Source organism: Eulemur rufifrons, chromosome 20 (assembly GCF_041146395.1).
Source record: "Eulemur rufifrons isolate Redbay chromosome 20, OSU_ERuf_1, whole genome shotgun sequence".
In the NCBI taxonomy this organism is placed as follows: domain Eukaryota; kingdom Metazoa; phylum Chordata; class Mammalia; order Primates; family Lemuridae; genus Eulemur; species Eulemur rufifrons.
The window spans coordinates 45,391,954-45,406,745 of record NC_091002.1 but is presented as its reverse complement, the minus strand read 5'-3'; the positions used below and the strand labels follow the sequence as shown (position 1 = coordinate 45,406,745).

Sequence of the window (14,792 nt, the reverse complement as noted above, 5' to 3'; positions counted from 1 at the left end):
CTAGTGTGAAAAGTAGTTCTGAGAACTCAGAGGGAATGCAATGCATTCCAGCGAAGTCATTAGCTAAACCATTTATATACCCCAGATGCGCTAATTAGTTGTCAGTTGAATTCAATCCTCTTTCCCCCAATATTTCTCAACCCCTTAAAAAACACATCCTGACCAGCAGTGTCTGGGATATAACTAGTATTGATCTTTATTTTAGGAAATTATGTACCTTTTGGAAGGAGCACAAATGAAAATGAATCTTTTTATGGCTCTTTCTTGGGGCTCAGTAAAATTTATTTTTTTCCCCAGAAACCACAAGAAATTATTTTCTGGTGAAAATAATGCTTTTGGAAGGGCCTAGTCCAGTGCTTGGCACAGAGAAAATATACAACCACTGTGAATTTGCCACTCCTAGTAGAAAGAATTCTATCCCAATGATTTGATTTGATTCTTCTATTCATTCATTCAACACGAATTTATCAAGTGTGAGCCACGGGCCAGGTACAGTTCTGGAGCCAGGGACCTCGGGTTGCCATAATTAGCAAAGACAAATAGAGACCAGGTAAATTTGACTTTAAGATATATAATGAAAATTTTAAAAATATAATCCTGTCCCATGGAATATTGGGGACACATAGTTACTTATACTATAAAACTATGTATTGCTTATTTGAAATTCAAATTTAATTGGGTCTCTGTCTGACAAAGAGTAGTGAACAAGACAGAATGCTTGCTCGTGCAGCTTTATAGGAACTTTAACCGCAGGTGCTCACAAGATTCAATTCCCATCTGGCACTTCCCCAGTGAGAAAGCCTGGAGAACAGAGTGACCTTCTCTTTAGACGTCCATAGTCACTGGGGGCCCATTTAGCAGGCGTCACTATATTGGAATTGCAACTTTATTTCCTTGTTGTACTCCTCTGGAATTAAGGCCCTTGGCCACAGGGCCTGTGTCTTTTGATCTCTATATCCCTGGACGCCAGCACAGCACCTGGAACTAGTAGATGCTCAGGACAGACCAGCTTAATGAATGAGAGAGCAAATGTGTCAGTGGTTGGGTTTATATCAAACACAGTGCAGAACCACGCTCATAGCTCATATGGAAAATTTCCACACGCCCTTCAGAAATACTGAAGATACAAAGAAAACCGTGTTGCCAGAGTCCAAAGGCCATGTGGGTGAAGAACGATCTTTTATTTTAAAACGTTTTATGAAGGTACTCCAAACAAAATAAAGGCTTTTAAAAAGGGGCGGGGGGCAGGGGACAAGGAGCAAAACTGTAACCCTGTAAACAATACTAAAGGGTGCTTTGGGAGGATAGTTGGGACCAAAACAGGTAAGAGTGAATCAAAGCACTCATTTAACTAATTGGTAATATAATCAAATATGACTTCCAGTAGTTAAGCAGAACCACAGTATTAATAACGGAGGAGTAGGGTGTAAACAAATAACAAATAATTAAGAGCTATTTTATTGTCAATACTGACTGTCATACAATTGAAATACTCAGAAGGAAAATCACAAGAATCCACAAAGGGACAGATTTAGAGAAGTGCAAGGAACACAGTACCTACAATAGAAAATCATTTTGTGGCATTGACTCCTTTCTGTCCAGCTGTAAAAGGGGGAACAAAAAGTCAATATCTATAGAGCATGTTTCAATTACGCTAAGAATTAAAAAAAAGAAAAAGAAAAGAAAGAAAAAGGAAGCTATAGTATTGCAGTCTCCCGATGACCACACAATCAACCAAGACTTTAAGCTGCTTCTCTTCATTGTCGCTTCCCTTGCTGTCAGTCTGTGACCTCCTGGGTGGATCCGCCGCTGACACTTCACAGGTGTGTTCGCAATCCTGGCAGTTCCTGTCAGTGCTCAGGTCGGTAGGCGGGAAAAGTCTCTGTCCGATGAAGCTTCAGAGGGCTAGCAACATCTTTTCCAAAAAGAATTTAGAAGCAACAGTTACATCATAAGAAAGCACACTATCAGATTAACTAGCAACAGTCTCTATATAAAAGAAATAAGTAAAATACTTATGATGCGATTTTTTCCAAAGGCTACTCACAGTGATATGCAAATAAGAGTCATGAGCAATTGCATGATTAACGTATCATTTGCATGTGGCCTTTGCATTGAGCTATGACCAGCCCATTAGCGGTTATTTTCTTCCTTAATTTTTCATCTGCATCAACCCCTGCACCCAGGGTATTTAGGGGAGATGAGATAGAAACATAGGACTATGGAAACTTTTGGCTTGAACACTTTGTGGAAGCCTGACCAGCAATAGGGCAATATTACCTTCTATTTAGTAAATCTTATTGTAAATGTAAAGGAAGACTTCGTAAATTCCATTTAGCCATTATTATTTCGGGTTTAGTTTCCAAACCAACCAAAATCAAGAAAGTCAAGAAGGCAACACACAAGGCCACTATTACTCTCCTTTGTGACATAATACAGGAGTTGGCAAACTTTTTTCTAAAAAGGGCTAGATATTAAATTTTTTAGGGTTTGCAGACCGTACGGTCTCATCACAGCTACTCAACTCTGCTGCCAGCAGCACACAAGCAGCCATAGTCAATATGTAATGAAAGGGTGTGGATATTCCAATAAAACTTTGTTAATGAAAATAGTAGGCTGGATTTGGCTTGCAGGCTGTAGTTTGCCAATCCCTGTAGACATACTCCCTTGATTTAATAAAAACCAGAGGTTTTAGTGCCATCTGCTGGCTGAGGGTTATCAGAAGCAAAGAAATTTACATCACTATGTACAGAACTCTCAGAACTGGGCAGAGCAAAACCTGTGTAACTAGACCAAGTACAGCAGCCTTGGTAATTTAATGTGTGGATTAGACAGTCGTAAGCCACAGGGAGACAGGACTGCAGCTAAGTGGAGCACGTACACCTCACCCCACGCATTCAAACCACGTTGTTTTCAAACAGTGAACCAAGCAAAAAGATTTACGGTGGCATGTGGCCCTGACGCCTTGAGTTTACACTCTGTTTACTACGTTATCACAAACAGCCCTGACCACATGCCAAGTCCCGTTTGATCTTCCTATCAGAAGTGTAAACTTAGACAAGGAAGAACATAACTTTTGACTCATTCTCCACTCCTACAGAACGGGGAAAAAGCATTTGATTTCCCTCCTCACAGTACAGTTGAGAAATAAAGGACATAGAAAGGACTTCATAAATGAATAGAAAGTCCTACATAAATCACTACAGTCACAAGACCAAATCAAACAAAAAGGAAATCATGGATTCAGATATTTACAAGCCTCACATCTGAACCAAAGAAAATTATATACCTAGTCCTACAGTCACCGGTACACAATAGCAGTGATTATGATCAGAGAAGCCTTGAATATCAAAATATCCCAAATGACTAGAAATCATTTGTTCCAAACGCTCAGCCAGTTGGAACGTGTATTCTGTTCTCTTTCCAACATGCAAACACTCTATAATGTAGAGAAATTATAGCAATGGGTTTGAGTACTGTAAGTAAAAATCTAGGTGTATCTTTATTACGGTTTGATAAAATTTCCTGCAGGGAGCAGACAGAATACAAATAGTGTTAATATAAAAATCCAAATCTTCGGTCAGGTGCAAAGGCTTTGCCTGCACCTTCAGCTGTAGCTCCTTAAACTCTATGAGTCAGTGAGGAAAGCTACTGATAACACGCACTTGGGGGTCAAGTCAACGTGAGAAAGACCCTTAAAGCTTCTACCACGATAGCTAACGATTCTTCAGCTTGGTTTGAATGCTGTGTTTACTTAAAGCCAGGAAAAGGACTGAAAGATTTTCTGACCACACTCTTACAGTTCACATGAAGGTCATAAGCTGGTACTGGCCTGTGGACAACATCTGGTCTCAGACACGTTCTCCAGCCTGCACAGCCTTGGAAAACATTTGGAATTGCTTGTCAATATTTACAAAACTGCAGACTTCCCATAAAGATGTCAATTTCCCTGTTCTCCTGGAAAACTGGGAGACTAAACTGGCCCTATATTCTGCCACAGCACGACGGGCTGGAGGGGGCTGCAGACTGCCCTCTGCAGAGCAGGCCTGTGGGCCCCCCGACACTCACCAGGGACCCACCCCTCCCATGCCTGGCCTGTCTCTCCCATTTGCATGTCCTGTCTGGACCCTGCAGACATGCGAGTTTGAGACCCTGGTTGATCCATCATCCTTTCACATTTGCTCAGATCTTAATCTATTACTTCTCTCTTAACTGACGCACACACAATATATATGACTGTGTTAGAATTAGTTTTGAAAAACAATGTTAACCTCTCCAAAGTAGCCACTTTCTCCAAGAGTCTATCATCCTTAATAAATATGTAAATTGCATAGGCTGGAACAAATCCTCTGGAGACATTTCAATCTCAGGGCACAGGTCTTTGAATCACGCCTGGGGATAGGATTTCCTCCCATGGTTAAGACCGTATGATGCAAGAAAAATCCCTGGACTAGGAGTCAGAACATGGGAGCTCTAATGCCAGTTCCTCCACTCACTAGCCATGTGGTCTTGAGCAAGTTCTTGGCTTTCCAAGGGTCTCAGTTTCTTCATTCTTGAAATGGAGAGCACAGCCCTGCTCTCGCCAACTCAAACCATTGCCAGGAGAACCAAATAAGGCAACATGGAAGGTGCCTGGTATGGTGACACAAATGTTTGGTGCCACCCTTTGATTTCCTAAAATTATCTGAAGTCAAATCTGATCAATGATATAGGTGCTTAATTTTTCTTGTTTTTGTTTTGAAACAAGTGATGCTATCTTCTAAAGCAATTGCTATAGAAGAGTTCTGAAAATATCGGAGCAGTGAGCACCTTCGGCACAAGGGTAAAGACTGCTAAGATGAGAACTTTGAGGAGGAGGTGAAGGGGTCAGAGGGGGGCGCTGCACTGAAGCCAGCCACACAGGTGCTCATGCGCAATGGCCTGGCTGGTCTCCTGTTTCCTCTCCTGTTCCCCCAAAATCCCTTGAATTAAAATATGATATAAATCTGACACTGCTATGCTGAGGACCCCTAAGGCTTCCCCTCACACTTAGAATAAGCAAGTGTTGATCACCTGTAACCACCACCTGGTGGCCTCTTCACGCTTCTCAAGCACCAGCCACGCTGCCTCCTTTCTGCCCTTTGAATGCTCCCAGCTCATTTCTGTCTCAGGGCCTTTGCACTTGCAGATCCCTCTATAGAGAATGCTTTTCCCTGGCTCTCAGTGTGGCTGCCTCTTCTAGACTTAGTCTTGGGGCAAATGCTGGGGCTTCCAATGATGATTCCATCTAAAGAAGTCTCTTTGTCATTGTCTTCCCAAAACCAACAACTCTGCCTCTTTCTCTCTTATAAACACTTCCTTTTCCCCTGGCACATGTGCCACATTTGAAATTAAATATGTTGACTTAATTATTGGCTGTGAGTCTCCATTAGATTATAAGCTCCAGGAGGGGAGAAACATGCCTATCTCGTAGCACTGGTGTGTGTCTGTCATGTAGCACAGTGGTTGGCATGAAATACACGCTCAATAAACATTTGCTGAGTAAAAAAATGTGTGTTTGAATACAATAGAGAGATGAAAACCTTAAAACCTTACCAAGTAGGTGATCATGGATACATTATTAACCCTTAAGATTCTCAGTTTCTTAGCAGCAAATGAGAATAAAACTCTGTCAGGTAGCTGTTTGGAGATCTAACTGAGATCATGTATGTTAGTTGACTAGTGCAAGCCTGTTACATAGTAAATTCCCAGAAAAGGAAGCTCTTAAAAAGACACTCATTAAATATGGCTTATGTCCTTCGTAAGGAGTAAATCTGGGCTTTCAGCGCTTCACAAGTGACTTATTAATATTTGTTCCTTTTTAAAAAGAAGTGAAAAGATTTCATGTTTAAATAAATTTGCAGAGCTTTGGCTTAAACAATATTAAACAGATTCTTTATTGCAGGACATCTCAGAGCCTTGAAAACTTGACCTCTAAGAGAAGAATTTAACATGTAGCGTTTCCCCAAACTTGTTTGACCACAGTACTTTTCTGAGGGGGAAGGTGCTATCTACCAGAGTTATCACTCCACAGAACACATTTTTGGAAAGTGCTACTCCTGTTATTTTATCCAATCTATTCCTAAAAGAATATTGCAAATACAGTGTTCAACCTAAACTTGTCAACTGCTTCTCTTTCATACATTTCTTCCAGTTTTCATGATAAACCTCCTTCAAACGTTGATTCAGTATTTGCCTAATTGTAGTAGAGAATTTCTATATGAAAATTGGGAAACGGAGTGGGAGAAGCAGTGAAGGTAGATTAAATACGTGTTAATGTACACGGCACGTGTCAAAACCAGCACCTCTCTCCCCACCAAAAACAGTAATAAAGTGCTAATTCCAAAATTGACCAGCAGGTGGCTCTCGAGGACTAAATTTGGGGAGGAACATTTTTCTCAAACCAATTTGACAAATTAAGGTCTGTATGATTTCCAACATTACCCTCCAGATCTGCCAGGAAAAGTCAGCCTGAAATCCATCAGGGTAGGTGAATTGGCCAGAGGAATTACAACCCATACTCAACAGCCAAACAAGAAGAAATTACGTCTTCTGCAACTTCATCATGTGGCACACACAGGGCCACATGTGTGTCACCAGGTCATTAATTTTTCCCAATTTCACTTTTTTTTTTTGAGGGGGAGGGCAGGGAAGAAGGGAAGAGAGAGGCAGATGGCATAGGTAGGAAAACAGATACTTACTTCTCCCATTTACTTGTCATGTAAATGACCACCCCTGATGAACAAGATAATTTTAGGGAGACTACAAACATCGTTTAAACCCTCAGTAAGTATTATTTATTTTATTGTCTATAAGAAAAGTATAACCAGTAGTTACAACAGTATAAAGCTAGTAAAATATGCTTTTCTTTAAAAAATAAATATATTTAAATAGAAGAGACTGAATAAAATTGAGTACTAGTCCAAGTGGTATGTATATGACAAAAACTGATGAAACAACTCAAAGTCTGCAAAAAATTCCCGAAGTTGAAATGGGAATCAATGGCATTTGTGACAACCTGATCTAACCCAACTCTCTCCGTAGATAGATCGTGGAAGGTAAGGTAATTTTCTAACTGTCAATTCAGTCATTCCCTCCGCTACTCATGCAGGCACTCAGGGTCTCTTTTTGCGCCATCTGCTAGTGCCATGCTCTCTGCTACTGGACAGAACACAGAGTCATAAAGACTAGAATGTGAATACCCTCAGTGTCTTCTTAACATTAGACACATTTTCAACAAATACTAGCCGAATGGCTACACCATGCAAGGCACTGGGGGGGGGGGGAGGTAAATGATACAGATGAAAAGAGGCACAGTTCTCCTGCCCTCCTGCACATTTCCTGGAAGAGTTAGCTGTGAGCCAAGTGTCCACAACTAAATATGAAATGAAAACTGAGATAAGGGCTATAAAGCATAGGGTCATCATTTTCACCTTGTGAGTGCATGAATTCAGAGACACCCATGCTAATTAGAACAAAGTCTGTAGTGCTTCCTGCGAGTCTGAGGGGCCCCGGAGGTGAGACCTGGAGGTAAGAGTTACCTGGGACAGGTAAAGGGCACAGCATACAGGACAAGCTGCCTGGGGAGAAATAACCAGCAGGAAGGGCTGAGAGGAAGGCCGGTGTGACCAGGGGACAGCAACAGAGCGGGCATGGATGACGGAGGCCATGGTTTTCTGTGATCATTCATTCATTCTTACATTCATTTGTTCAGCAAATTTCTGCACGTAAACTAGGTATAATCTACTGCAGGGGTCCCCAACCTATGGTGAGTTGTAAAATTATTTCATTATATATTACAATGTAATAACAGAAATAAAGTGCACAATAACTGTAATGGGCTTGAATCATTCCCAAATCATCCCCCTACCCCGGTCGTGGAAAAATTGTCACCCATGAAAATGATCCCTGGTGCCAAAAAGGTTGGGGACCACTGGTCTAGTGCATACTATGTCAAGTTCAGTGATCTTAAACCCCATCGTTGAAAAGGTCTTTTGCAAATACGTCCCACATAGGTTTGTTTATAAATTACATATGCACAAGCTGTTCTTATACACTATAAAATGTAAAAAGGCAAATTTGAAAGAATAAGAAAAGGTTTAACCAGAATTTTTAATTGTTCTTGTCTCCCCTATGAGCTGTTCTATACTGTGCTTATCAGAAGGGCGGATTCGGATATTCTTAAAGTCCTACAGCAAACCTGAAGCCGTGACTCTGACTTAGTAGTCCAGGGCCCATGCGCTAGAACGGTGGCTCCTAAACATGAGCATTGTGAGTCACCTGGAGGGCTTGTTAAAATACAGGTGGCCCCACCCTCAGAGTCCCCGATTGAGTAGGTCTCAAGTTTGCATTTCTAGCAAGTTCCCAATATAATGCTGTTCGTCTTCAGTCCACCAGACTGTTTCTTGAAGCCCGGACCCCGGCCCCCTGCCCAGACCCTGCATAGGGGTTGTTCAAAGTGCAGATTGCTCAGCCACATCCTGCGCCTTCAGACCTAGAATCTCTGTGGTTAAGGGCCCAAGAATCTGCATTTTAAACATCCCCGCAGGACATGGGGGCAGATGCAAATATTTGAGAACTACAGCTCTAGAAAGACTAAGCGCCCCGTGTCCTTAGGCCTTGATGGGGACCCTACCTTGGCAGGAAGGGCACGAGCCAGCTTGGATGCACCGGCTGAGCTGAGCCACCTCGGCAGAGCTGCAGGCACTGGCCCGCACCGACACAGCCCGCCCCGCGCTTACCTTGCAGGCGGTAGAGCTGCCCCGTGCTGTGCTGCCGCGTGATGTGCTGCCAGTAGGCGCTGCGAGGCAGGGGCACCATGGTGCTCAGCGAGGCAGCCCGCTCGCTCATCTTCATCTGCAGCTGCGGGTGAAGCGAAGAGAATGGTGTCAGCAACACTGGAGCTGAACGAGACCGGGCAGAGGGAGCAGGAGAGCAGGGAGTCCCAGAACCATGGAGCCTGCGGTCCCTGAATCAATGAGCACGTACTGGTGGCAGCGGGGACGGCGGCCAGCTCCTTAACCCCAGCCCCCAGCAACAACGCATTGATTTTCCTTTGGGAAACTTCCTTACAACTCAGGTGGATCCCTGTAGTCCTGGTGGCCCACTTGACCACTGATTCCAGGGTTGGCCCAGTGACCCAAGACAGGCCAGGAAGACATAATCCCCTGAGACATTTGCCAGCACTTTTGTGGGAGAGAGAATTAGTAGAGGTACACTAAGGATTTGTGCCTGTTTTGTTCATTGCTCCATCTCCAGGGTCTAGAATATTTCCTGGCACATAGCAGGTGTTCAACACATAGTAGGTGTACAAGAAATACTTTGGAATTAAATAAATGAGCATTCTTACGGAGTTGCCAAGAGGGCTGGAGCCTATCTTGGAACAAGGAAGGGAGAACGTGACAGAGAATGCACACCATTCGGAAGAAGACAGCCAAGAAAAGGAGGTGAGATCTTGACAAGCTCCACAGGGACCTTAGATCCGATTGAACGTAATGGCTAGGATCGCCCCAGACTTTTCAATTATATGAGCTAATTACTTCTTTTCAGATTAAGCTGGTTAGAGTTGAGTGTTCTATCAGTAGCAGCAGAAAAAAACTCTGTCTGCTTGAACAAGTGCCTTTTCTCAGCTGATCATTGTTCGAGATTCTGAGGGAGGAAAAGGGAAGATGTTGCTTTCAGCTACAGGCAGCTAAGAGTATCTCTAATGACACAATGCAAGTTCTCCAGATCATCAGAGAGTAGCCAGTGGCCTGCCCAACCACATCAGGGGAATTGACTATACAAAGAAAGGGAAGTCTCAGAGAGAGGACAGCATGGAAGTATGCGTAGAATAAAAGGAAAGGTGAATAGGGACGGGGCAAGCACAAAGAATGGGGGTGCAGGTGGAAGCAGCCCTCCAGCCCTCGTCTGAGCCCTGGTCTTAGACACAATCATGATTCAGGTTTACTACGTCATTGCATAAGTGACTATTTGCAAAGTTGGATTTCCTGGATACTTGAATATCAAATAATTCACACAGTCCCAAAAACACTCGCTCACAAATATACAGATTTGTGCAAGATGTTCATTGGGAAATCATTTGCAATCAGTGGAAACTGAAGGCAACTTAAGTATCCCTCAATCAAGGCCTGGTTAATTGCACATAGACACAATGGAATACTTGGCAACTATTAAGCTGAATATGAAAGATTTACATAAATGGAAAAGGAAACATTTATATAGTGTACCACGATGGAAACACAGTGAGTTGCAGATCTAGTGAAATGCCATTTTAGTTGCTCATATGAAAAACACTTGTCCATTTAGGTAGTATGAGAGTTCAGTGAGATGACTGATATCTTAGCCTTGCCTAGCAACAAAGAGGTACAGGGGGAAAAAAATGGACATGATGATGATGATGATGATTAAAAATTACAATGGCCATTTACAATTTTTTTTTAAGAAATGGCTCCACTGTACACATCGCATCAGCATGGTAGCGTCAGGCATAATATCTGTATATTCTCTCAATAAGGCCAAGATAATATGAAGCTTCATACCGTGGAGAACAAAACTCACTGTAGTTGATGAGACTCAACTTGAAAAATAGATAATAACCATTCACTCAAAAGATAATTTAATTTATAGGCATTGCATTTACATTTGTTAGATGGAATTCCCTTTCCCTAACATAATAGCACAGTTACCAAAATGAGTCCCCAGGTGGAATTATAAAGCACTAGGTTTCATGGGGTACAGTTTTTCCTAAAAATGCCCTCTAAATCTAAAGGTTTAAAAAGCTGAGCTAAGCTAGTAAAATTGTTCTGTGGCTATTTGTTTTCATTTTAATTTTTAATTTTCCAATTTATTGCTAATCTATAATAAATAATCATCATATATATTTATGGAGTACAATGTGATGTTTTGACCTATGTATATATTATAGGAAGATTCAGCGAAGCTAATTAACATATCCATCACCTCATGGACTCATCATAGTGGTTATTTCTGTATACATGAAAGTCTTTAAATAAAAAAAAAAACTATTTACCGGTGACTTCTGGTGCCATTCAATATGGTTTGCATGAAATACAAGAAAATAAAGGGAGGAAAAGAACTGAATTTAGAGGTACTGGTTATTTGATTTTCTTAATATAAAGAGATTCTATTTACAATCATAAAGAAATTTAATATAAAGGCAATACCACTCATGTCAAATTATTCACTACTTTGCTGCAAATATGTTTAGGCAGCCAGCATGATTTGACTGTATTTTCAGAAAATTTATGTAGGAGAGAGAATGAAATGACACCAATGCCATGTTTTGAAGAGGATGGTACAAAGCCTGAGTCTCTAGTTCCTCCTCAGTCCTTTGAAAGAATGTCTAACGTTATGAAAACAGCATTTTAATTGTCTTTAGAGGGAAATGACGAGAAAAACTTTCTTGTTTAACCATGCAAACATGTCTGAATAATTCTCTAAGGGTGAGAAGACTTAGGAAGTCATCTGGTGACCAGCAGGGGAGTGTCCCCGCTCTCTTCTGTGTTGCTGCAATTCCGTCTTATCCTTGGTAACCACCACCAGGGCAGCGGGCAGTGGACAGTGCTCGTTGACAATGCTGGTGGAAATGTAAATTAGCACCGTTGTTGGAGGAGTTAAAGTTTAGTTACCTGGAGTATAGCAGGTCCTCGAATAATGTTGTTTCCTTCGATGTCATGTCATTATAATGTTGATGATAAAAAGAAATCACGTCCATGTACAGTTGGCACAGCCCCCCAGGCCTGCCTGGGCTTTCTCTGGTTTGCTCCCAGATCCCAAAGCTGTGCCCAGAAGTGAACTGGCATTTCTACCTGGTCCCCGTCTGAGTGAATGTGGGGGTGTGTGTGAGTTAGCCCTGCGACAGGATGGTGTCCTGTCTGGGACTGGTGTCCTGAGCTGCCGATATAGGCTCTTGCCACCAAGACCCTGAACTGAAATAACTGGATAAATCATTATCTTGCTTTTATTAATCTTTCTCAAATGTGCCTATAGCTCACATTTATTTCAATGTTTAATCTTGGGAGTGTTTTGGGTCTTTATTTACAAGTTTGGTGATGTTTTTGTGACCAGAAATACGCTATAGGAACTTAACTCTTGCGTATATCAATTAGCCTGTGGTCAAATTGGTTATGTTATATCTGGTTTTGCTTAAAGACACAGTTTCCAAACACCTATTGACAAATTCAGTAAGGACTTACTGTACTTGAGGAGAAGAATTATAGTCTTTTTCTTTTTTAAAAAGAAATCCTATATATTTTCATATAGCTTAATTTTTAAAAAATAAACATTATACTTTAACATAAAAATTAAAAATAAAAATTACCCCAAACCATAGAATTGTAAAGTATGGGGATTTCTGTTACAAGGTGGCATAGACATTCTCGAAAACTCTCCCATTCACAAAGTTGTGGGGAAAGTCAGGCGATGGGAAAACAGTTCAAAGTGCATGCCCATTTACCACCAGAGTCACTGTTGCTTCAGGGGACAGCCTCGCTTAGGCAGCCCAGCGAGGCTGGAGGTTTACTTGGGTTATAAAAAGTGCAGAAAAGCACTTGGTTGGAAATGCTGCCTCGAGGAAGTCCAGGTGACAGAGGTGAGCACTGCTGGACGTGAGCTGTGCGAGCAAGAGCTGAGGAAGACGGCACAGGGCGGGGCGCATCCCCTGGGGAGGGACCCTGGGCACCTGTGCACATATCCTGTCGTCTTAAACTGTAGCTGGAAGAGGCCCTGCCTGTGCAGTTTATTAAGTGCTTTTTCCTTTCCAGCTTAAGGTTACAATCCTACTCCTGCCAGTCTGGACCTCCCTTGCCTCAGAAAAATTGCTTATGAGCCAGCACAACCTCAATATTGTAATGAATCTTTCCCCAACTGATCAAATACACCTGAGCCCAGTGGCAATCTAGAAATGGTGGTATAGTAGAACCAACTGCACACCACACCTGACCCACACTCCTGACCCCATACACCCTACTAAATATATGTCCTTTTATTAAAAAAACAATAACAACAAAAAATCATGAATCATACATTTTGTTTCCTGTGTCAGGAAAAGGTAATAGAATCATGGAACATTAAAGTTGAAAGAACTATGGGGACCACCCAGCCCAGTCTCCTGAGTTAACCAGCCAAGAAACTATGTATCCTCACTCTAATGGCTAAACTTCTTACAATGGGGGGTTCAGATCTTGCTAACCCTCCAGCCTCACATCTCACCGCAGTCTAAACCACACTGCTTGGTCCGGCCATTTCCAGCTACCTGTGGAATTCCATCGTACAACTGCTGGTAAGCCCAAAGGCTCTCCCCATTTCTCACCTGGTCCACGCCTACCTTCCCTTCAAGAGTCAGCTCAGGAATCACCTCCTCTAAATACTCTCCTTGTATCTCCTCTCCCTTAATGGGATCAGGTGCTCCTACCTGCTATCCAATCATTTCACTGTTTTGTGGTCGGCACTAAACTAGCCTGCCACCTGTCCTAGACCATGAACTCCTGGAAAGCAGAAATTATATCTTTTATCTGTATCCCCAGCACCTAGCTAGAGCCTCCAGAGGCTTAAAAAAATGCATGATGCTCTGATTTGGGGGGCAGAGGAACAAGGGCAATATATGTAACCAAATTTTTGTACCCCCACAATATGCTGAAATAAAAAATTAAAAGTAAATAAAAAAGATTGAGTATAGGCAAAGAAAAAAATTTAAAAAAAAATGCATGATGGATGAATGAATTAATGAACCCAGCTTTTGCCCAAGTAGCAGGAAATAGTTTTTTAGAAATACATCCTAATCAATCCAGCAAGTTGGAAGCACTGTTAAACCAAGGCTGAATTCATGCTGAAACTCTAGGTCTGGCTTAAATTGACATGGCTGTGGCTGGCTGTGGGGGATGTATGTGGTATAAGGATCTACTTCACTCCACTGTGCCGTCCAGGTGATAAGCAGGAGAGCCGCTGGGAAAGATCCGCCTAGGTCCATAGGCACAACCATTTAGCACAGTTCAACAGCAGGGAGCGTAGCCCTATACATTTATTCATTCTATTAGCAGTGTTAGCTCAAGATCCCATCAGAGAAGAAAGACAAGGCTTTGTGAAAGTCAAACAAATGCCTTCTTGTACTTCAACACTCGAGCTCTTCCCCTAAACAGCAGGAATGCATGTGGGTCTCTTCCTAACTCAGCCTGAGTCTTCATGCTGCCCGGTGGCATGAAATACTCAAAGAAACTGATCAACTTCTGTAATTGATTGGGTTTTGAATGTCAAAAAAAAAAAAAAACAAACATGATTCTGCTGAGGAGGAGATGTTGACCATGGAGTAAGAGAACCATGTTCTTATTTAAGTTCTGCTCCATGGGAGTTGTTGGGCTTGAAGGTCTCTTTTCTCATAGAACTATGAGACAGATGAAAAAACTGTACAAAAAATAATAAAAAAGAGTCAGGTTGCCATTAGAAAAGAATGAAGCTCTGATCCATGCTGCAACACGTATGAACCTGCAAACATTATGCTAGGTGAAGCAAGCTAGTCATAAAGGACCACATATTGTATTATTTCATGCTGTGGTTTGAATGTCCCCTCCAAAACTCATGTTGAAGATTAACTGCCATTGTGACTGTACTGAGAGGTGGGACCTTTCAGCGGTGTTTAGGTGGACAATGCTGTTATCTCAGCCGTGGGTTCGTTACAGCAGGGGTGGGTTTGCTCCCTCTTCTGTGTCTGCCACGCGATGCCTTCCACCGCTTTGTGACACAGCAAGAATGCTCTC

At 42.1% G+C, this 14,792-nt stretch overlaps 1 protein-coding gene across 2 annotated transcripts in view; it reads right to left on the bottom strand.

The window, feature by feature from the left end:
- Nucleotides 1-1,162: 1,162 nt before the first annotated feature.
- DOK5 (docking protein 5) overlaps nt 1,163-14,792 on the bottom strand; it is a 142,564-nt gene continuing 128,934 nt past the window's right edge. For both annotated transcript variants that reach the window (XM_069496069.1, XM_069496070.1), the window contains exons 7-8: nt 8,760-8,880; nt 1,163-1,915 (exon numbers count right to left, since the gene is read on the bottom strand). In XM_069496069.1, the coding sequence (XP_069352170.1) occupies nt 1,851-1,915; nt 8,760-8,880 (186 nt within the window). In that variant the 3' untranslated portion in view covers nt 1,163-1,850. The remainder of the gene's footprint in view (nt 1,916-8,759; nt 8,881-14,792) is intronic.